The 21,358-nt window shown below is 43.4% G+C and overlaps 2 protein-coding genes across 2 annotated transcripts in view; one reads left to right on the top strand and one right to left on the bottom strand.

The window, feature by feature from the left end:
• Nucleotides 1-357: 357 nt before the first annotated feature.
• PEX26 (peroxisomal biogenesis factor 26) lies at nucleotides 358-9,662 on the bottom strand. The gene is made up of 5 exons (XM_006261829.4): nucleotides 9,456-9,662; nucleotides 7,609-7,749; nucleotides 6,851-7,164; nucleotides 4,125-4,271; nucleotides 358-3,324 (listed from the first exon to the last, which is right to left on the bottom strand). The coding sequence occupies exons 1-5, from the start codon at nucleotides 9,608-9,610 to the stop codon at nucleotides 3,221-3,223; spliced, it is 861 nt and encodes a 286-aa protein (XP_006261891.1). The 5' UTR covers nucleotides 9,611-9,662; the 3' UTR covers nucleotides 358-3,220.
• Nucleotides 9,663-18,179: 8,517 nt separating this feature from the next.
• Nucleotides 18,180-21,358, top strand: part of MICAL3 (microtubule associated monooxygenase, calponin and LIM domain containing 3) — a 261,969-nt gene continuing 258,790 nt past the window's right edge. The window contains exon 1 of the mRNA XM_059726523.1: nucleotides 18,180-18,920. The gene's annotated coding sequence lies outside the window, so the exon portion shown is untranslated. The remainder of the gene's footprint in view (nucleotides 18,921-21,358) is intronic.

Here is a 21,358-nt window from a genome sequence, read left to right as displayed (position 1 = left end):
TGCCATTAGCTCCAGGCCTTCACCTCCCTCTTAGCTACAACCTTGTCTTCATGGGTGCCACCCTGTTCAGTGGCATTTTTCAACCCTTCACCTCCAGAAAATATGTAGAAATGTAGATTTTAGCATCCTGCAAGACAGGGGGAGACAATGGAATCATCCCAAACACCTATATCTGGAGCTATTTGTTCAGAGACACACACATACTGTCTCTCTTTCCCCTTCAAAATACATACATATGAATTTGATGGCAAAATAATCTCACAGGTATGAGTTATATATGGTGGCATTTCCCTCCCCCCCAACATGACAACAAAAAAATTCTCATTAAGGTAAAAGAAAGAGAAAAATACAACTAAAGAAGAATCAAATACTTTATTTTTGGTTGTAAATTTCTGCCATTTCTGCCAATTTTGAAGTCTTAAACAGAAAGACAAAAAACAACGGTTTTCAAGTAATGATGCAACATATTTAATTTTTAATCAAAAGTTAAGGTAGATGCTCCAAGCAATTATTGATGAACCCATCAACCTATTCCATGAAAATATAGACCTTGACTCTGCAAACACTATGCACTTGAGTTCAGTGGAACTAATAAACTGATTAAATTTGCTCAACTCCCTTACTTAAGTTACATGTGTCTGCACCATCAGGGCTGCAGTATGCACTCAAACAGAAATATTTCCCAAAGAATGATTAGAAAATTCTAAAAATGTCAACACACTAAATGTAAATATTTCTTTAAAACATCTGCCTTGTTAAAGATCGAGCACCAAAAGATAGAGCAGGGGCAGGCAATTATTTCAGCTGGAGGGCTGCTTACAGAGGTCTGGCAAGCTGTCGAGGGCCACATGGGTTGCTCTGCCCCTTGACAGGTCCCCGCCCCCTGGTCACCATCTTGGGACCAGAAGTCCCACCCCCTAACCCCCGACCTTTGCCACCAGAAATCCCTCACCTTGCCCCCATAAGTACTCCTTTCGGCAAGGGGGTTTGCCATCTCAGAACCAGAAAACTACCAAATTATAGTCTAAAAATCAAACATATACTATAACATTCATTAATTTGATTTCAAAAAATGTTTTGTCCTGATATGCATGCATTTGTGTAGTGTACAGAGGTGACTGCATGATAGCTTAAAATGAAGTCTTACTCTTGTATACTGTGGGGGGTGGGGGACATGGGGGTTGGTTGCTGCCCTGCTCTGGGTCCCCACTGGCCCTGGGGCACTGGTGCAGGCCCCACACTTCCGCCCAGCTGTCACTGCACTCATGCCTGTCCACCCACTCACTGCCACTCACCCCCTTGCCTGCTGCCACCATTTCCCTACTTTCTTGCCCGCTGCCACTGCTTCTCCCATCCCCAGCCCACCAGCTGCTCCTGCACAACATGGTTCCCAGCTGCATCACCAGACCACAAGACTCAGCAGGAACTGGCCCAGCCAGAAGGACTGCGGCCTCCCCGGAAAACAAGAACTGTAGTTTTTACTGCCAGGTTGATGAGGTCAAGACTATATTCCCCACTTCTCCTCTTCCCCCCCCTCCACCGGTCCTTAAATGACCTTGCCTAGTTTACATCACAGTAACACTGTTATGCCTCATTTCCTGTATGATTTTATCTTATGATAAAAACAGACATGCATACCTTCACCTTTCTTTAGCAGTGAAGGTTCAGACTCAACAGGGTTGGGATACCTAACAAAGCATGCAGCTCTGTGCCACTGCCATTTTGAGAGACTAGAAATAGTTACTACCTGACATGGACATTGTAAGAGGCAGACAGAAATGCACAATGTACAGAGGGGACTGTGGTCGCAGGACACTGTGCCAGATTCTGCAGTGATTTTCCAGTAGGGAGTGGAGTTTGGAGAGTGGACTGGAATCTGCCTCAAAATTTCTTTTCCATTATGTAATGTTAGCAGCAGCAGTCAGCTAAGACACCTGATCTACAGCCCTCTCAGAAGACATAAGGGAACTACTGGCAGTGTTCTCCATGAGGACCCTTTGACTCCTGTTTGCTTGCCCCCCCGTGAAGTAGTGTTAATCTGCTGATTATCAGAACAGTGTGCAAAGACTGCAAACTATTTGTTACAGCATTGGGAAAGCATGGGTTGGAGGGGGAGAAGAAGCTGTATTCTGTTGTCTATTAATTTAATTGTGAACAGAGTACAATATTGCTACTGGATGGTTACTCCTAGCCAGGCTAGGGTTTGAAATATTTGTTGGACGGTCTGAGTAAATACCATTCCAGAAGACAGACACTTAAGAAAGAAATGCAGTGAAGGGGGGGGGGGGGGGACTTAAGCAATTTAGCAAGTTCCTATTTCCCAACAGATAAGACAATAATAAATATAGAGCATTTTAATAAAAACAAGTACAGCGTGGTTGCCTCTCACCAACCACATACATTGTTCATCCAATCCTGAGCATTATTATTGACAATTAGCTAATAGGCAGGAAATTTTCTAATGTCTTATGCTGTGCCCAGTGTTCCTGGACAAGGGAGAGAATGACCTGGGTGACCCATCACCTTGATATAACTACTTAAATGTGATTGTTAAATCCAGAATGCCTGTGCTAAGCGTCAGAATCACAAGAGAAAACTCTGGTCCCCGTAAATGATGGACTCTTGTTTTCAGGCCCCAGTGTTTCATCATGTTTTGCAGAAGTGGCCTACATCTTAATGCTGCAAAAACTGGGTTCTGAAAGGGTCCCCAGGCAAGATAGCTGTTTGGCTCCCACTATTCAGTACAGACCCAGTACTGTGACATCTTTCACATGTGTGCCCTCTGGAATTCCACTCCCACTACTCAGACAATCTCAAAAGCAACTGCAAAGATGGCACATCCTCCCAAAATGGCTGTCATTGTAGTTGGCCACACAACTCTCATTTCAGAGCTAATCAAAATCAAATAATTTTAACAGTCATCTAAGGAAGGTTTAGATTATGACAGGAGGAGCTAAAACCCTTTATGCCCACTTCTCCATATAGAGAACTATGCCCCAGAGCTTGACAAGGGAGACCAGTAACTAAAGACGTTTTAACATCCACAGAACTGAACCAGGTCCCTACTTTGAAGAGAGAAAAATTATTTGCGCTGAATCCCATATGGGGTCATTTTAACAAGTACACTGGTCTCAGGGAAGAACCTGATACAATCCTTATGACAAGCTGTCACTTGCATATTAAAGGAGGCAAAAAGACTCGCTTCAAACGAGAAAACCACTTAGTCTTGAACTCGAGGCTTGTGGGGTGGAGAAAACACAGCTGCCCAGGCCTGATGGAAAAGCTGGACCAGCTTGTAAAGGAAGGGCAGGGATGTGGGAGCAGCTGCAGGGCAAGGGGAAAAAAAAAGAGAAAAAGAGAGAGGGAGAGATTTGTTATAGAGGTAAGTGCAAAAAACATTACATTCAGAATTACACTGGTCTGATCCCAACTAGAACAAGTGGAAGCCTACTTTCTTCTGAGCAGGAGCAGGAAGCTTCAGGGCAAAGAGCACTCAACTCTGGTGAACTACACTGCAGTATACAAAGGGTGATTTGGAGAGCAGCATTAGACTCACCTGTCAGTTGAAGCCTAGCAGCAGGGTACTATTAATTATTACATTTCCTAGGACTATTCCAGTCACTAGAAACACTCATTGCAAAGTGAACTTATTAAGTACTAATAAGTGCATTTTAGGGTAGTTTTGCTTTGGCTTGTACCTTAATTGGGTCTCAAAGTTAAGGTCAGAATTATTTTCCTTTTCTGAAGTCCTGTGGTAGCAACCATTCTTACCAATCTGGACTTCTGACTGCCACCACTCTTGCAGCATTTCTGGCTGACAGAGATGGATATAGGGTCCCAGAGTATATGTGAACTTGCACGCCCCAAAAGTCTGTGCTCCTAAATAATGACCTGCATCACCACCTGTTGGGAAAGCTGAGGAATGTGTATCCAGCTGGCCTACACATTTCATGGTAATAATTCAGAAAGAAACTGAGGGTAGCTGAGAGCTGCCACATACACACCACTCCTATACCATATCCTAATGAGAGAAGCATGAATAAAGCCCATCTCTAGCAGTTTCTGATTTTTTATTCACAACCATAACAAATGACATGTAACATGCTGAAGCCTTAATCCCATACCTGGGTCGAGTCTCACCACAACAAGGTATAGCATAAAAGCAGCCAATAGCATCTTTTTGTAAGAGATAAAACAGAAGTGGCTTGACATGAACCTCAGTACTCTATGTAGAAGTTTCAGCATGGTCAAGAACTTTTCAGGTAGAGAGCCTGGAACAAGAGACAAAAGGTAGGGTGAGAAGACGGGCAACACAAGACAGAAATTTATGTCTTGAGTGACCTTCAATATCCCCACTTTGGGGCTGGAGCAGGTCTTCATTGCCTTCATGACTACCATGGAGATAGCCTCGGTAGTAACTGGGCCAACACGAGACAGGGTACGCTTTGTTTTTCCTCTGCCTGAATACAGGAGCTCCATTTATCAGGGGAGGTGGGGATGGGGGTCATTAAGACACCTGTCATAGTTGGACCACTACTTTATAAAGGACAGATCCCTGTCCTCCAGTACCCTTGCTGGGATAGTGATCTAAACTGATCTGTCCCCAGAGACTCATGAAGCCACTGGGATTCCACAGCCCTCTGGGGTATGTTCCCATTGACCTCGCTGGCTACTCTGTCAATGGCTTTGTCAGTTTGTGGAATAACACACTGACTATGGCCATAGACCCAAGGGCACCCAGGCATCCGCTCCCCCTGTAGCAGCAGCAGTTTCCCCCTGGTATGCAGGAGACCTGAAGCAGAAGGGCTAGGCAGTTAGAGAGCAGATGGCTCTTAACCCATATTGAAGCTGACTGACTGTGGTGCAGATTCTTCTTAAAGGACCAAGGTATGTCAGGGTGGCAGTGAAGATGCTTTTCTTCTCCACTGCCACTGCATCTGCAAACTGCAGTTCAGCAGAACTGTTCCAGGTGCTGAATAGTCTAGCTAACCCAGGATGCCTCCACTCAGAAACCAAGTTTTCTATAGTCTTCAGTGAAGAGTTTCTGTCCTTTGCCACCCAGCTTGCCCCACTTTCTTCACAGACAAAATATAGGAGTATTTTGGTATATTTTGGTACAGTGTTACAGGAGGATATGTCTTGGGGACCACCACTTTTGTTAAAGAGTCAGAGTTCAGAGTTGAGGAGGTTGTTTTGTCCAGTTTCTATGGATCAGTTTCTTGGCTGTCACCCACTGACAAAGGATGTACTCTGGGGGGGATGCAGGCAACCAGCTATGACCTGGGCCTGTGCCCCTCCTAGCTTGTAAATGAAATGCTAAAGGGAGACTGAAGTCATTGCTGGCAAGGACAGTCAATGCCTCCCCTTGGGTGGGCAGGGGACCAGACATTCTAAAGTCTGAGACTGTTCAGCCTCTATTACTCTGACTCCCCACCTTGCTACCAAGCTCCACTACCTATCTCCAAGCTCCCCTATTTTGGGGCAGGTAATTGAATTGTGGTCACCCAACAGCACATATAAATGACTTCTGCCCTGAATACACATCCTCATGGCCTTGGCTGACAATCTTCCCTTGGAGATTGACTAGGGAAATTGTGCCTGTTAATCTTGCTAAGATGTTTCTTTGGTTCAGTTGACCTTGAGAAGCTGAAAAAGCCTTGGCATAGCCTGGAGGGTATCTGTGGGACCACACTTAACTGGTTCTGCTCTTTCTTAGGAGAGAGGTTCCAGAAGGTGGTGATGAGTGATAGTTCTCCATCTTCTCAGAACCATCCCTGTGGGGACCCCCAGGGCTCCACCCTATCACCCTGTTCAATGTGTATGCGAGGCTGCTGGGTGAGATCATGCAGATATTTCGAGTGTGGTGACATCAGTATGCTGATGACACCCAATGTTTTCTTTCTTATCTAAAATAACCTGGACTCTGCAGCCTGTCCTTTCCCACTGCCTGACTGCAGCTGGGGACTGGATGCAAGTGAACCAACTAAAGCTGAATCCAGACAAGACAGAGATGATAGCAATGGGCAGTCTGCATAACCTGGGTGGGGCGGGGTTTAAACACCTATCACTGATAGGGTTGTTTCCTTCTGTCAGTCAGATACACAGCTTTGGGGTGCTCCTGCATCCTCTGCTACACCTGGGTCACCAGGTGGCAACAGTGCTTAGGAGTGCCTTTCACCAACTTCATCTGGTATAAAGGTTGCAACCTTTTCTTTCCAACTGAGATCTGGCCACCATCATCTATGCCTTCATAACCTCAAGGCTAGACTACTGCAATGTGCTCTTTGTGGGGCTGCCCTCAAGGACCAGCCGGAAGCTGCAGCTGGAGCAGAATGGGGGTGCCTTCAAATGAGGGTGAGTCACGTAACTAGCACACTAGAGTCTGCACTGGCTCCTAATAGCTTTCCAAGAGCAATTCAGGGTGCCAGTTTTGACCTAGAAGGCCGTAAAAGGCCTGGCCCCTGCCGTGACCACCTTCTCCCGTATGTCCCATTATGATCTTGAAAGTCTGGGATCTTCTGTAAGCCTCTCTGAGCCTTTGTTGGGAAGTGTGGTATATAAAGCTAATACTTAAATATACAGTACAGTCTCTGCATTCCCGTAGCAATCTTCATAGGGCAGCTTTAAGAAAAGAAACACTGTATTCATCTCTGGGTTTCCCCAGATCTGCCTGGGCTTTATCAGAGATGTGATCTCACAACAGACCCTGCAATTCAGAAAGTACCAAGAGTAAGGGGACAGACTACTATTATTAGACACCTAAAAAACTATTTTGGCCCAATCTCAGTTGCTTGCATTTCTAAAACCTGCAAAAAAAATGCAGGTGTATGACAAGAAAGAGAAAACCTACCCAATGTCCTCTGCCTCACTGTGACAGGCTGCTCTCTGGGAGTTGACTGCATCTCTTCATGTTGTACCCACTGATGCCTCCTCTCATGAATGGTACTGAGAGTCAAGAGCTGTTGCTCTTTGTCAAAAACTTCACAGCTCTGTGCCAGTTCCTCTGCTTCTGCAAACTGTCCAAGAGGCAGCAGCACATGCAATAGATAGAGCTCCATCACAGTGCCATATGAAGAAAGGCTTTTGTTGGTTAGATCCCTTAACCAGTCACTGCCAACTTCCAACATCACATGGGGCTCCCTCACTCTGCTATATAAAAGGATACTAGAATGCAAGAAAGATAAACATTACAAACACAAGGTGTTACCCCCTTGACACCCTCAAGGATGAAAGATGCTGCAGAGAATGAAATGTCCTACTTGTTCTTTCATTCTAAAAAGGTTTCCTCTGAACAAAGGCATAGCAGGACAGCTCCACACCCTGCTCACAGATAGAGTACATGGGGCAGTACCAGCTGCCGTGCTGCTGATGTCAGCAACATGGGCAGCCACCAGTGCAGCAGCAGTTACTTCTTCACCCCTTTCTCAACAGGGACAGTGCCCAGGGCTGGGGCCGTAGCTGTCTCCCCTCCTAGTCCTTCTCATGCAAGGCTAGAAAAAGAAGGGTGGCAAAAAGCAAGGAGAAAAATGACAGAACATGCTAAATGGATATGTTGCTGTACCTGGTTACTTTAGACAGCACATCTAGAAATTATTGGCAGGGACTCACCACAGCTCCAAGACTTTTGGAGGCAGATGTTCAGGGGTGTGGTAATACCGCAGGACCCAAGAAAGCACTTCTCTCCACCGGTTCATCTCTGACAGGGCCTGGATCCCCACAATGCACAGGGAACATTTCACTTCTTCTGAGCTGTCCAATGGATGAAACAGGCCAAATGAGCACTTTGCTGAGAAATGTGGTTTCAAAGCAGTTTCAGCTAATACACATTCCCAGCAGCATTAGTGGAAATATTAAGGTCAGATTCCTCATCCCATAAATGTGCACAGACCTTTTAATAGTAATAAGGATTTGTCCATATTTATGCATATTAATGAAACTAAAATAAACCCAATTATATCTAAACATTCATTCAGGGTGTTAACAACAAAACCCATACTCCAGGAGTGATCTGGTTACTAGAAAAGCATGACAAAAACTGGCATCATTATTTTTAGTACTGCAATCACAATATAAATTTAGCATTAGGATAATTATTAGGATTTCCAACTTAATACATGGTTTACAAAACACTTTTCAAAACCAATCCTGTCCTTAACTTCCAAAAGGAAATTCAGTGAGAAAAGACTGTCTTCTTCCCAAGGCACTGGCCTGAAACCCATGAAATCGGATTCAGTTTCTGGTTACATCCCCAGGACCTGTAACCAGTTACTTAATTTTTCTCTGCCAGTTCTCCCTTTACAAAAGGGGAAGTTTCTTTCTAATGCCTTTGATCGATCTTATCTATTTAGTCTACAAGCTCACTGACAGTCTGTGTCCTCCAATGTTTCTACAGCAGGTAGCACAAGGAGGTGCTGCTCTGAGCTGGGGTCACTGGATGGCTGTTACACAAATAATGAACAGCAATAAAATGGCAACTGGGAACCAAAATAAAATACAAATAAAAACAAAACAACTTCTGCTCACCTGCAAACTTTCAAAGTATTGCACTGTGCATCTTACACAAGATAGTTCCACTTTTGGGACTAACTTTAACCCCTTCTTCCAGGAAACCACCATCACCAGGCCCTTCCCCACTTCCTTTAAATACCTTGGTGCACTGTGGGCCAAACTTTTTGGCAGATGTGCCACAAAGTAGCCTGACGCCCTCTTTGAGGGCCACTCTGATCCCCTCTCCCTATCTGCTGCTTTGCTTTTTGCCTCCTACCCTGTGTTCCCTCCTCAATCTGCTACTCTGCTCCCTGCCTCATGCTCCCCACCTGATCTTCTGCTCTGCTTTCTGCTCCCCGCCTTACGTCCCTGTCCAATCTGTTGCTCTGCTTTTCTGCTCCATCCTGCACACTCTGCCCTGTCTGCTGCTCTGCTTTCTGTTCCCTGCCCTACTCCTGCTGTGCTGCCTGCCCCCACCCCGATCTGCTCCATGGCACCTGTGACACCCATGCTGCAAGCTGCCCACCGCCATTCTGGCAGCAGCCCCTGTCTCCTCAGTGTCCTGGCGGCCAAACATTTTGGCAGATGTGCCACAAATTAGCCCAGCACCGTCCTTGAGTGCCACTCCGATCCCCTCCCCCACTTGATCTACTGTTCTGCTTTCTGCTCCCTGCCCTGTGCTCTCTGTCTGGCCTGCTACTCTGCTTTCTGCTCCCCACCCAGTCACTTTTTGTTCCTCTATGTGCTTCCTCTCCGATATGCTGCTCTGCTTTCTGCTCCCGGCCCTATGCCACAGACAGCCTCCCCCGCCCTGGGTCATCCCGGCAGCTCTGTGCCCGTCTCAGCGATGCCCCTGGCGGGGCCGAGGGCGCTCAGGCTGTCCCGGCTCGCAGGCGGAGGCAAGCGGCAGTGCCTGGGCACGCAGCAGGGCTCCCGCCGCCCCTCTCGGGCCGTGGCCGCAGCCGTACCCGGGGCGGGGGCGGCCGGCCAGGAGGTCGCAGCCGCGCTCGCAGGCGTCCAGAGCGGCCGCAAAGTCCACGTGCACCACGAGCAGGTCCGCGGCCTCCTCCAGCAGCGCGGCGGCGGCGGCGAGGCCGGGCGCAGGGCCCGCCGAACCCTTCATGGCTCCCAGCCGCCGCCTCCCCGGATCCTGGCCCGGCCCCCGCCAGCCGCGCGGAGCGCCGGGAAATGCAGTCCGCGCGCGGGGCCGGGATCGCTCCCGTCGCGCCCCGCGCCCTCCGCTGGGCGGTGCGGAGGAGGAGGAATAGGAGAAGCAGGGCCAGGGCCGGGTAGAGCAGGAGTGAAGTGCTGGGGCAGGCACCCAGAGAGGCTACGGGGTTTCCATCCCTGGGGGCCAGGGCCCGGCTAGACCAAGCCCTGGCTGCGAGGATCTAGCATCCAGGGGGAACCAGTTTCGCGGCCTCTTGTGGGCTAAGAGCGGGTGTAGTCGCTGCACCGGTCTGTTACCCAAAACAAGGTGGATTTTAAATGGCGTTGGCAGGGCTGGGTCAACCTAGGCACGTGCCCAGGGCCCTACATGAAGAAGGGGCCGAGTTGTGTTTGTTTTACATATTCTAATTATGGAGAGTAACATTTTTTTTTTAAGTCCTCAGCTGGGGGCCCATGAGTTTGTTTGCCTAGGGCCCACTAAAGGGTTAATCCAGCCCTGGGCACTGTGTACTGGAAGGTGCACCCCTGCCCAAGACACTGCAGACCAGACACCCCTCCCTAGGTGTCTTGTATCCCTACTGGCCAGCTTCCAGCCGGAGGGGGGACCTCTGCTACACCTCACTTTATGGAAATGGGGGATTCCTCCCTAGCTTGTTCCTGTGGCCTTGGATTAAGGACAAGTGAAACTCAGGGCCATCCAGACCCCAAACCTTGGGACTTGGGCCTGCGCATAGGATGCCTGCCAATGGATTTGAGAGTATCTGAAGCCCCAGACTGAAAAATCTCTGGTGGAGGATACTTGTTGGTTGTAGCCTCGCATCAAAAAGGATTCAGAACTAATTCAGCTAATTTGACCTGGAATACAAAAATGTTACAAAGGGGAAAAAAAAGTCTAGTTGGGGAGGGTGCTACTTTGAGCAGGGTGTGGCACTAGATAACCTCCTGAGGTCCCTTCCCATTTGCTTATTGTATGAGCAAACCCTCATTTGCTATGATTGTATGAGCCATTCCAGATTGTAGGCCAATGCTATAAGCCCCCTTACTGCCAGGGGGGTGTTAAGGGCACATGACCGATGGCTTGGGATCACAAAAGACATAACAGGGGCAGGAGTGAAGGTCATGGGTTCAGGAGTGCACCAAGGCAGAGGAGATACAGAGCAGAGTGCACTGGACAACACCCAGAGGCCCTTGAATGCATCCAAGGAGCCAAACGGACACAACCCGGCAGAGCCGGCCTTAGGGGTGAGTGACATGGGCAACTGTCTAGGCTGCCATAGTCAGAGGGGTGCCATATTAATAATGTTTCTATTTTATTTTTACCTGGAGAAAAATGTGCGTTGAGTTATGTGATGGTGCACCACATCCCCTGCACCCCCTTTTCAACATTCTATATCCACCCATGCAATGGACTATTTCATCAGATTATATTATTCTAATTAAATGCTATGAATGGCTATATGTAGCACCTGGTGAAGTAGGTTGTCACCTAGGAAAGCTTACGTCTCTCTGAACCACTCTCAGTCTGACTTCTCACTCACCTTCTGCCTGACTTCAGACTAACATGGCTACCCACCTCTCCATTTGTTGTGGCATGTAATAATTCTACAGTAAACACCCAAGGGATCAGAGACAGCTCCTGACCCAGGGCCTGATTTTAGAAAGCTCTGAGTACCCACAGCATTGGGTGAAATCAGCTGGACCTGAGGATCTCTGAAAATCAGGTCAGGTATTTAAAAAACTCATTTTAGTTACAGTACATGAATAACAAAACAGGAACCAAGGTGGGGGCATTACCTCACAATCTTGGGAACAGTGGGTTGTTGAGAGAGAGAATACTCAAGAGACAGGAATTTCCACTCCACTACTGTAGGTTTATTCAACAGATAGCGCACACTCTTATATTAAGAAATTCACTAGTTACCTTGCAATTGAGTCTTGCTTCCTATCCTATTGATCATATAGTCCAGGGTCTTGCTGGGACATTCAGGGACGTAGTGCAGTAGTCCAACAACCCTTTCTTTCCCAAACATTATACCCTTTGTTACTTGCATATTCATTATTTTTACTAGTACTAATACTACTGCTGGCTATTTGCAGGTTATCTATAATAAATTTCTCACTATTGAGTATTTTTCGGAAACCTTATATACATAAACACATGCATCCCTGCATACCTTTCTTAGCACACATCCTTTCTTTCTGCACATTCTTCCCCCCCTACTGTCACTGACAGTTTTTGTGCATTGACAAAAATTGTAGCTACTTGCTCAGTTTTAACCAGATAGTGACTTCCTCAGCAGCTCAACTTCTATGCAAAATATGAAACATGACATTGGTTGTTCTGTAGTTACAGGGGGTGCTGACAAGTTGCCACCTAATTGTTTTTCCCTCACATTATTTAAATAAGGAAGTAGGTTCTCTCCAATCCAGGTAGAAGACCTGCAAGTGGGTTTTTTTTTTAATATTACTATAGGTACTTCAGTTATTATATGGTAGTGATATTTTTTTAAACATGGAGTACTGTGATCTGCATAAAGGGGACATACTAGAAGTCAAAAGTTCTGTGTTTTGTTCTGGTCTCTGCCACTGACTTGTAGGACCTTAGGTCTGATTTTCAGAACATTTTAATAGCCAAACCTTATATTGAGTTTAACAGGAACTGTAAATGCTCAGCATCACCAAAAATCAAGTCGCATAACTTTGCATTAGTTCTTTTCTACCTACTGATGTCAACTACAAAAATTACATACCAAATAATATGCAAGAGGCAAGGAGTTTTTGGAATAATGTAGGTTTATTCAACTAACTATACAGAAATTATATATGGTTGCTCTAATAAAAAATAGTACCCAAAAATTCCATGCCTTTCTCATATGTCCTGGGCTACAACGTCACTATCAGGGCTACAACGTCACTATCAGGGCTACAATATAAATTAATATACATGCTTTTTTCTATCTGTTATTTATGTCAAGCTATGTCTGTTGTTTTCAGACTGATAGAAAGCAATCAGTGCCTGAAAGCCTGGACAACATCTCTCCCAATACAGTTGGTCCAATAAAAGATGCTACTAAAAAATCCTTGCCTCTTGACCTCTTGAGCATTTTTAAGTCTGACATGCACAATTGTCCTAAACACTTACCATCAGACACAAGACTTCCATGGAAAGTTACCAGGGAAAGTTTTAATGGGAAAACATAAAATGAAAAATGAAAATCTAAATGAAAAGCTATTTTCTGTACGCTACAGGGGGAGTAGAATTTTGTAAATCTAAATTATTTTGTTGTTACTATATGTGGGAACTAACGTCACCTACACACAAAGAATCAAGAGTCATCTAGAGCTAAATAAAGTCATAGCTTGATGCTATCACTCTTGTTACTGTAAAATGAATGATTTTCTTATGTGGCCTTAAATTGAGGGTGGATTATTTTAGCAAGTAAATTGTAAAAACGAGTCTGTGATTTAAGGGCATTTACTAATCAGGGTGGTACCTGCATAAAGTTAGTCGGTACTACATATGTACAAAAGAGTAGTACATTGTAAGAGACATAATAAAGGTCTTTCTGAGACTATCCAGTCTCCATCCACAATGCTGGATTAACTGAGCCTTATTTTTTTGCATTTAATATTAGAGAAGGTAAGAGTTCTATAAACGTCAGTGACACAACTCTCGGTTGAACACAACTACAGGATGGCTTTTTAAAAATGTGTAACTCGTGTGTGAGGTCTGCTAACCTTAACCATTTATTCATATTTGTCAGAGCCTGAAACTTCTCATGTCCACTTTAATGCATATTAACCTATTTTAATGCGTATTAAAGCATCACATTTAAAACTGTTTAATTAATGTGTGTTAAAATAGGCTAATGTATATTGTCTGTCACGTAAAAAGCATTCGCTTTATTTAATGCACATTACACACAGTTTCCTGGTACCTGACAAGGGAGGGTGCCTGTACATGAGCACGAAAGCTGCTCCAATGCACTGTTAATCAAGTCGGCTGGAGCATGGTAATTACTGTGCACCAGCAGCCTCCCGCATCTCACATATCAATGTCCCTGCCCTTCAAAATGGTGGTGGGGGTGCTTGAACTAAAGCTTGTTGAACAAGCCCAGAGGTACTAGATATAATGTGCATTAACTAAAGCACATTAATGCATATGTAAATACGTCCATTGAGAGGAAAGGCAAAATCCCACCATTTACCGTACTTAATAGTGCAGGATGAAACCTACTCATCCATGTTCATGCTCTATATAATGTTTTAAAATGAGCTGTGGTATAGAGTAGTGGTTTTCAACCTTTTTTCATTTGCAAATCCCTAAAAAATTTTAAACAGAGATGGTGGACCCTTTTGGAAATTTCAAATGGAGGTTCCACCTCCCTTGAATTGTAAGTGTGGGCATTCATATACCTTTTTTTCATCCTAGTCAGGAGCAGACGCAGGCGTGGGAGAACCAGGTGCCTGCCCAGGGCCCAAACAAAAAGGGGACCTGAAAATGGTAATTTTTTAAATTATTATCATCATTATCTCTGGCAAAAGGGGACTCGATATTAAAAGTTTGCCCAAGGCTGCCAAAAGTCTAGGTATGGTGCTGATCATTGTAATCTATTGTGAACCCCTTAGACATAGTCTGCAGGGGTCTGTGGACCACAAGCTGAAAATCACTCATATAGAGAATTGTTTGGCTTATTTTGTGCAGTGGAAAGCTAGATAGCTTTTTTCATTTACTTGTAGAAATGTCATGCTGTTTTCAGTATGTATGCAGTACTATAATCAGAAAATCCACAGTGTCCTTGAAGACAAGACCTACCTTATTTTTACAGATCTTTGTGTGCAGGAGAAACAGACAATGTGTTTCTCAATATATTTCTTGCCCCTGTCTCTTAGGGTCTGGATCTGAAAGCTTGGCTTTGATTCCAGCAAAGGTGCAATGTTCATCAAAGGCTTTTACTTCTTTGGCAGCAAAGGTCAAGTTCCTCACCTCTTAAATATGCACAAGACTGGCTCTGTGGAAAAACTGAATCCAAGCCAAAGTTCTCCACCTTCAGCTCTCCTCAAGAAAGTGAAAAATGTCAAGCTAGAATCAATGTGATTAGCAGATTACATTTCTTGTTCCCAACACAAGGTGTCACACTAGCAACATACAAAAAACTAGAACATACATTTATTTAGCCAAAAAGTTTTAGACCCTCACTTATTTGGACCCCTTATTTTTGAACACTTGGATTGTATGAAGTCCCAACTTGATCACTAGCAATTAAAAAGTGCACATGCAGGGGTTTTTTTAAGTCGGTTTTGCAATAATAATAATATAATAATGTTCCTGGTCTGTTTAATATGTTTTTGTTTATTCTTCTTCTTCATGTTTGATGCTGTTTTATATCAGAGATGTCTTGCATATCTGAACATTTTGTATATCTGAACAGGGGATGGAATTCCCTGTGTTTCCATAGGGTTCAGGTAAATGAGAGCTACGGTATTTTAAAAGAGACGTACTAAGGGTTTGGAGTCAGGTTGAAGCTACTGCATTCATTGGCAAAAGGTAATTAACTAAAGTTGAGATCCCATTATTTTCCTCCCAAATTATAAGGCTGATGCTTTTTGAGCTAATGAGGGGAAACCATTTACAGTAAGGTCAGACTTCTGGTTTTCTTTAATGAGGAATTTCTGTTTTTCTCCCTGTTTCTCTCTCATACTCTTTCAAAGCCCTGCATGGGGGTTGAATATAGCTCCCTTTTAAGCCTACCAGTGCCAATAGCTTTATAGTGTACTAAATAAATTCCTGCCTTCCTCTCTCTGCCTCTTACACCCCACTGTGGTTCATAATTACAGTGGCTTCATAGTGCTTAGGGTCAGAAGGGACCTAAACAGATTATCAGGTCCAACCCCCAAGTGTTTTCCTCAAGTGTCTTTTCTTTGCATGAGTATTCAGGCTTGTCTTCTACAGCTGTGTTTTTTAAAACTGATTAAACGATTTGTCTGAGCTACAAACTCGGTATGACAATCAGCTTTTTCACTGTAGTTGCATAATGTGCATGCCATATTATCAAATTCCACATATGCTTGTAGCTGGGATAAAGTCATTCTTCCTCAGTCTGGTCTCCGATTATAGGAAGCACAGCACTTTGCTTGCTTCACTTGCAGAGCCTAGTTTCCTATAATCAGAGATCTGAGGAAAAATGTCTTACTTTCAAAGGTTTGTCTGACTTCATCCCAACTATATAGTTGGTCCAATAAAAGATGTCACCCTAAGAAATCTTTTACTCTTGCATAATTTCTGGACCATGATGGCTACAATATTACAATATCACTCTTACCCTAACATGTTTGCAAACATTGTGTAATTTACATAAGAATCGGTATCACGGTGAGAAAACCCCTTCCAGCCACATCCTTCCACAGGGCAGACAGAATATTTTATGTTATCTAATCTGAATCACTAATGGCCCATTGTTGTACAATCACTTAATGTAAGAGCACTGCAACATACATGCCTGCAACATGTGTGCGCTTCAGAATTTGGGGGTACCAGCTGTGTAATTAAAAGCTCAGCCTTACCCATGACTTTTGGTTGTTGCTTTTGTGCTTTTTCCATATAGTTATCCGATGGTGGCAGAGAAGTGCAGCTGTTCCTACCATAGGGAGGTAGGCAGATATTCTGCAATTATAGAACTTTCCAGCCCATCATTGCAATGTGTCATGTTATCTGTGACAGGTATCCAGGTTGTAGCTATGTTGGCCTAACGGAAAAAGCAATCAGGACTTGTAGTACAGTTGATATCTTTTATTAGACCAACAACATTTAAAAAAAAAAAGATTCTTTAAAGATTGTAAAAGTTCTCCTGTTTCATTTCTACCCAGGAGAACTTTTAAAATCTTTTCTCTGAGGCTGGATGAAGGGTCTTTGTGCCTGAAAGCTTGCAATGAAAGAGGGTTTTTTTTGTCGGGTTGTTTGTTTGTTTTTTGGTTTTTTTGCAAAAATCTTGTTGGTCTAAAAGATAACATCAGGACTCGTATTAGAGATGATATCTGTGAGGCATTTATGTGCTGTGGTGATGACCGCAGTATGAAATCCTGGACAGATTCAGTAGAGATCCAAAGAGCACAACATTTTTGTTTTCTGGTTTGGTTTTAAGGTATAATTTAATTAAACAGTCAGACAAATTCAGCACTGCACTTTCAGAGGGCTTCTTATTTTGTTACAAATACTTCCTGTTTGCACGCTGGAAAACCTTCCTTGTTGGAAACTACAACTCCCAGCGTGCACTTGTAGAAGAAAAATCAGTTGCCCCAGCTAGTGCCCAACACGAATTCCCAAATATGGATAAGGAATCAATTTTGAAAGAGACTAACAGTCATAAAATACACCCCACTGAGAGCAGGGCCAGGAAGAGGAGAGAGCAGAGGAATAAGGTGAGCTCGCAAAAGCAGGCATACTGTTCAAACATGTTTTACCAAGAATGTAGCCAAGAGGATTTTGTTCCCTGGAAGGATAGAGCAGTGTGGTCTTGATATGAGAACGAGTTGCTTGATTTTCTTTTCGAGCAGGAGGTTGTTTTAACGTGGGGAAATTAACAACAGAAGCAAATGAGCTCCTCTGAGCCCTTGTTTCCCTGCAACTGCCCTAATCAATGAAGAACAAAGGCAAAGATCAAGGCAGTGACACAAGATTGCAGGGAGGTGGAACTGCTGCGAAACATCTGGTTTTGCATAAAAGACGGGCTGATCGCGTAGGAAGCTCAGCTGGATTGGAGGACACGCTCAGTAAATCCTGGGGTGAAAGTCCAGGTCAGCTCTCTCAAGGCACGGTGCAGTGTTATTGTACTTCTCTCCCTATTCCTACAGGGGACAGCGTGGTGCTTGCAAGGGCAACCCCCCGCTAGTTATCATCAACACGGTAAACAGCTGGAACTTGGTAACAGGTTCAGTTCAGTTGACCTCACTCATGATTTTGGCAATGGGTTAACAAGCAAAATTAAATGGCAGATCAAATCGGGTGCCTTTCTACTTCTAAATGAGAGACAAACCAACAGCCAGGTAGCTGTTTTGAGGAGATTTGTCTCTCTCAGATTAAGCCAATGTTTCACCAGTTGTATCATTGTAGGACTGGTACAGTTACATTGCTTCAAACTCCCTCCCTTCAGTTCTTTGTCTGTTTTGCTTGCACGGTGAGTTAGGTAGCATAGAGCCATTCTCCTACCAGAATGCAAGACTACACAGGGGAGCTATTTCTGTATATCAGTGGAGACTGAAACCTCAGATTATTCCAATAAATGCACCCCTCCAGACAAAGCCTGACTTCCAGAGAATAGTTCCTGGGATCAGAAAAAAATAAATGGAAGGAGAATAATTCTTATCAACAGACAAGGAGGAGAGAGATGTTTTGGAGTGCCTTATCATGTGTTTGTTTCTCCTATGCCTGAAAAAGGGTGCTTGTGCCCAAAAGCTTGCAATTAAATCTTCTTTTCTGCAAAAATCTAGTTGGCCTAATAAGAGATATCACCTCTACCATGAGTTCTGATTCCTTTTGCCTCAGGTAAGACGTTTATCTTTGGCTAGAGGTTTCTTTGACCAGACAAGGATTTCAGTTGCTGAAATCATGATTTTTCTGCAGCAAATAACAGTGTCATGAATGTAAGTTGTTTAAGGAGATGTATTTGTATTTTTATTATTTGTAAATATGAAGGGTTTTCTTTCCCTCACTACTGAAGCAGCTGAAGGAGATCTAGAGATACAGGCACCTGTAACAGTTTCCTGGGGCAAATCACTTCAAGTATTAATCCAAATCTGACCAGCACAGTGTCACTAGGCAGCACAGCTGGAAGTTGGCAATCCCTCTCTTTTTCTGGCCTCTTCTATGTCTGTAGGCTGTTAATATGAGATTAGTAGCATTAGGAAGACTGAGCTGGAAAGTGAGGGCTTGTATTTGATTTGAAGGGAAAGGAAGTCTCATAGGTCCATGTGAAGACAGATTGCATCAGAAACCAGAGCAAACACAAAATACAGCCTCTAGGATAGCCATGGAGTTCTGCAATTTAGTCTAAAGCCAGTTATATTTCAAATGGGGAAATGTGACCCACAGGAACTATATATCCTGGCATATGATCCTGCATCTTGATCTGTTTTGGCTATTTGGATTAAGATAGGGCTTTACATCTGAATCCTAAATTTGTTAAGGGCAAGATTTCTGAGTTAAATACAAAGATGGCAGCTTTCAATCTGCTGTATTCCAAATGCCAGGCACCCTCTAGTTTTTGGTAAGTTCTTATTGCAGCTTTCAGGTAAGTGCAGTTTGGACACTCCTATTGTACATCTAAAAAAAAAAAATGCTAAAACTGAGGTCCTGCTTTCCCATTTGAATGTACATAGTTTTTAAAGGGAAACTAGAAATCTAGTAAATTTTAAAGACCAAGTTGAAGTAGTTTCAGCTGGCTTATTTGACCTGGTACCACCTGCCAATATTTACAGTCAGGTTGTCCTATTTTTAAAGCATTTGACTTTATTCTGGTTGCTGCTTGGAAAACCCTTGCAAGCTATGGGAAATGAGTGTTCTAGATAAACAGTAAAGGTTATTACATGGAAAATTAGACTCAGATATGAACTGCAAATATAGAGAAAAATATTTGTATTCATAGGTACCTTATTCTTTTTAAGGCAGTCGTCTGATTCCCTTTTTAATGATCGGTGTTTCAAATGTAGAATGAAGGGTTATTTGAAATTATGTTTAGGTGAACATTTTAGAATAAATCATTGACTTTATATTGCAGATGTGCTTTGCTGTATGCTAAATAAGCAAAGAACTATGTCAACAGGTCACAGAATTTGAGAGGCAACATCCAAATAATAAAAATAATTACTTTTTAATTGTTTATAATAACAATCATGTCCCCTGGGTGGGTGGTATTTCTGATCATTTTATGATGACTAGCTTGCTTAAGTGTCATAAGGCTTTTTTCCTTTATACCAGCCACTCTTTAATTGTCAGAAAATACTAACAGTGGTGGCCAGTATTGGTCAATGAAATCTTTGCAAAGTCCTGCATCTCTTTGCTATCTTTAATTCAAAGTTGCCAACTTTTGTGATATTTAATTTTTGTTTTGGTTCCTTAAAACCCACCTGCTGACATCAGTTTATTAAAGACTTGCGTTTTTTAAAGTATATTTTTGCCTCTCAGGATTGCAGAGTAGAACTTGCCATCATGAACCATAAATGCAACAGAAAGCATATAATGAACTTTGGAAAATAATTTTTGGATTTTTTTTAATGGCTGCAGTTCTACCCCCATCCCTCCCTCTGCCCTCATTTTAATCTCAAACATATCTCCATTTTTTTCAGTAGTAATCATTGTAAGTTATTGACATTGTACATGCTGAATCTTGAAAAATGGATTACAGGAAACATTTTATTTATATATATATAGGTTAAATAAATGCTTTAGCATTAGCATTTCAGTTTTCTGTTTCAGGTTCTTCTTTGATTGGGCTTGGTGACGTTCATGACAGTGTTAATGAAGGTTATTTTATGAAAGCTGTAGTGTGAAGTTGCTAGGTAACGGTAACAGTGTCTACACTCAGGATAGGATTAGCTAAAAAGGCATAGTTCTGATGATGCAGTGTTTTTATCATGTGTCTTATTGGATGAACTTGTCACCATTCCACATTCTGTTTGGAACTATGAGGATAGAATTCATAAATTGTTATTTTCTAATTTGTCTTTGAACAATATCCCTATTTGGGCATTTCCTCACATATTTTTAAATGGCCAATATTAGTGCCTCATTGGATTGGACAACAAGGTTCTTTAAGTAAATGTGATAGATTTTTATTAGACCAACTAAATAGCTGGAAAAATTGTTCTTTGCAAACGTTTGGCCACAAACAGCCTTCTTCAGGCATAGGGAGAGTCTGCTGCTGTTTTGTGTTCTCCTGGATGGAACAGAAGCCAATATGCAAAATGCAGGTCTGTGAAAATGCAAATATGTGGCAATGAGGATCAGAGGCCATGAGAGATGATAAGTATGAGACAGGTGGGAAGGGGGGAATGTTGACCTGGTGACAGAATGTAGTTGATAAAATGTAGAGAGGTTGCCTGGGGTTATCAGATGGCCATTGTCTATATTTAGTCCATGATTTTTTTCTTTGTATCCGGTAGATTTATGAAATGAAGTTCATAGGCTCATCTACGAGGAGTGTTTTGTAGCTTCCCTTTGAGGATCAGAACTGAGAGATCAGAGAGAGTGGTTGTCTTTTGAGAAGTGTGCACCCATAGGTAATTGGATATTTTTGTCTTTGATAGATTTTTGGTGCGCATTCATTCTGGTACACAGTTGTTGTTTGGTTTCTCCTACATATTTTCCATCGGGGCTTTTGGGGCACTGGATGAGATGTATTACACTTCTGGAGGTGCAGGTGTAAGAGCCAGGAATGGTGATGGTTCTGCTATGGGGTGTAGTTATTGTGGGAGTGGTGGAGATATGTTGGCAGATTTTTCATGTCTTGTCCCAGCATGGTCTGGATCTGTTTGGTGTGTTTTGGGCTATAGGGAATTTGCTTCTGGTGATGAGATTGGTGAGGTTTAGTGTTTGTTTAAAGGCTAGGATGAGTGGTTCTGGAAAGATCTCTTTAAGAATTCAGTCATCTTCTAGTATGGGTTGCAGTTGTTTGAGGATTTTCTGTATAGGTTCCAGGGAGGGATG

This window comes from Alligator mississippiensis, chromosome 4, assembly GCF_030867095.1.
Source record: "Alligator mississippiensis isolate rAllMis1 chromosome 4, rAllMis1, whole genome shotgun sequence".
NCBI classification, from domain to species: Eukaryota; Metazoa; Chordata; order Crocodylia; family Alligatoridae; genus Alligator; species Alligator mississippiensis.
Note: the sequence above shows the minus strand (reverse complement) of the source record. Positions and strands in the feature narration are given on the sequence as shown.

Excerpts from the sequence above, each read along its gene's own strand:
- PEX26 (XM_006261829.4), bottom strand. The coding sequence starts at position 9,610 with ATGAAGGGTTCGGCGGGCCCTGCGCCCGGCCTCGCCGCCGCCGCCGCG. Across the intron at positions 7,165-7,608 it reads CCAAAAGTCTTGGAGCTGTG|TATCCTTTTATATAGCAGAG; the intron begins GTGAGTCCCTGC and ends CTTGCATTCTAG. Across the intron at positions 4,272-6,850 it reads AGTGAGGCAGAGGACATTGG|GCTCTCTACCTGAAAAGTTC; the intron begins GTAGGTTTTCTC and ends CTCTTGTTCCAG.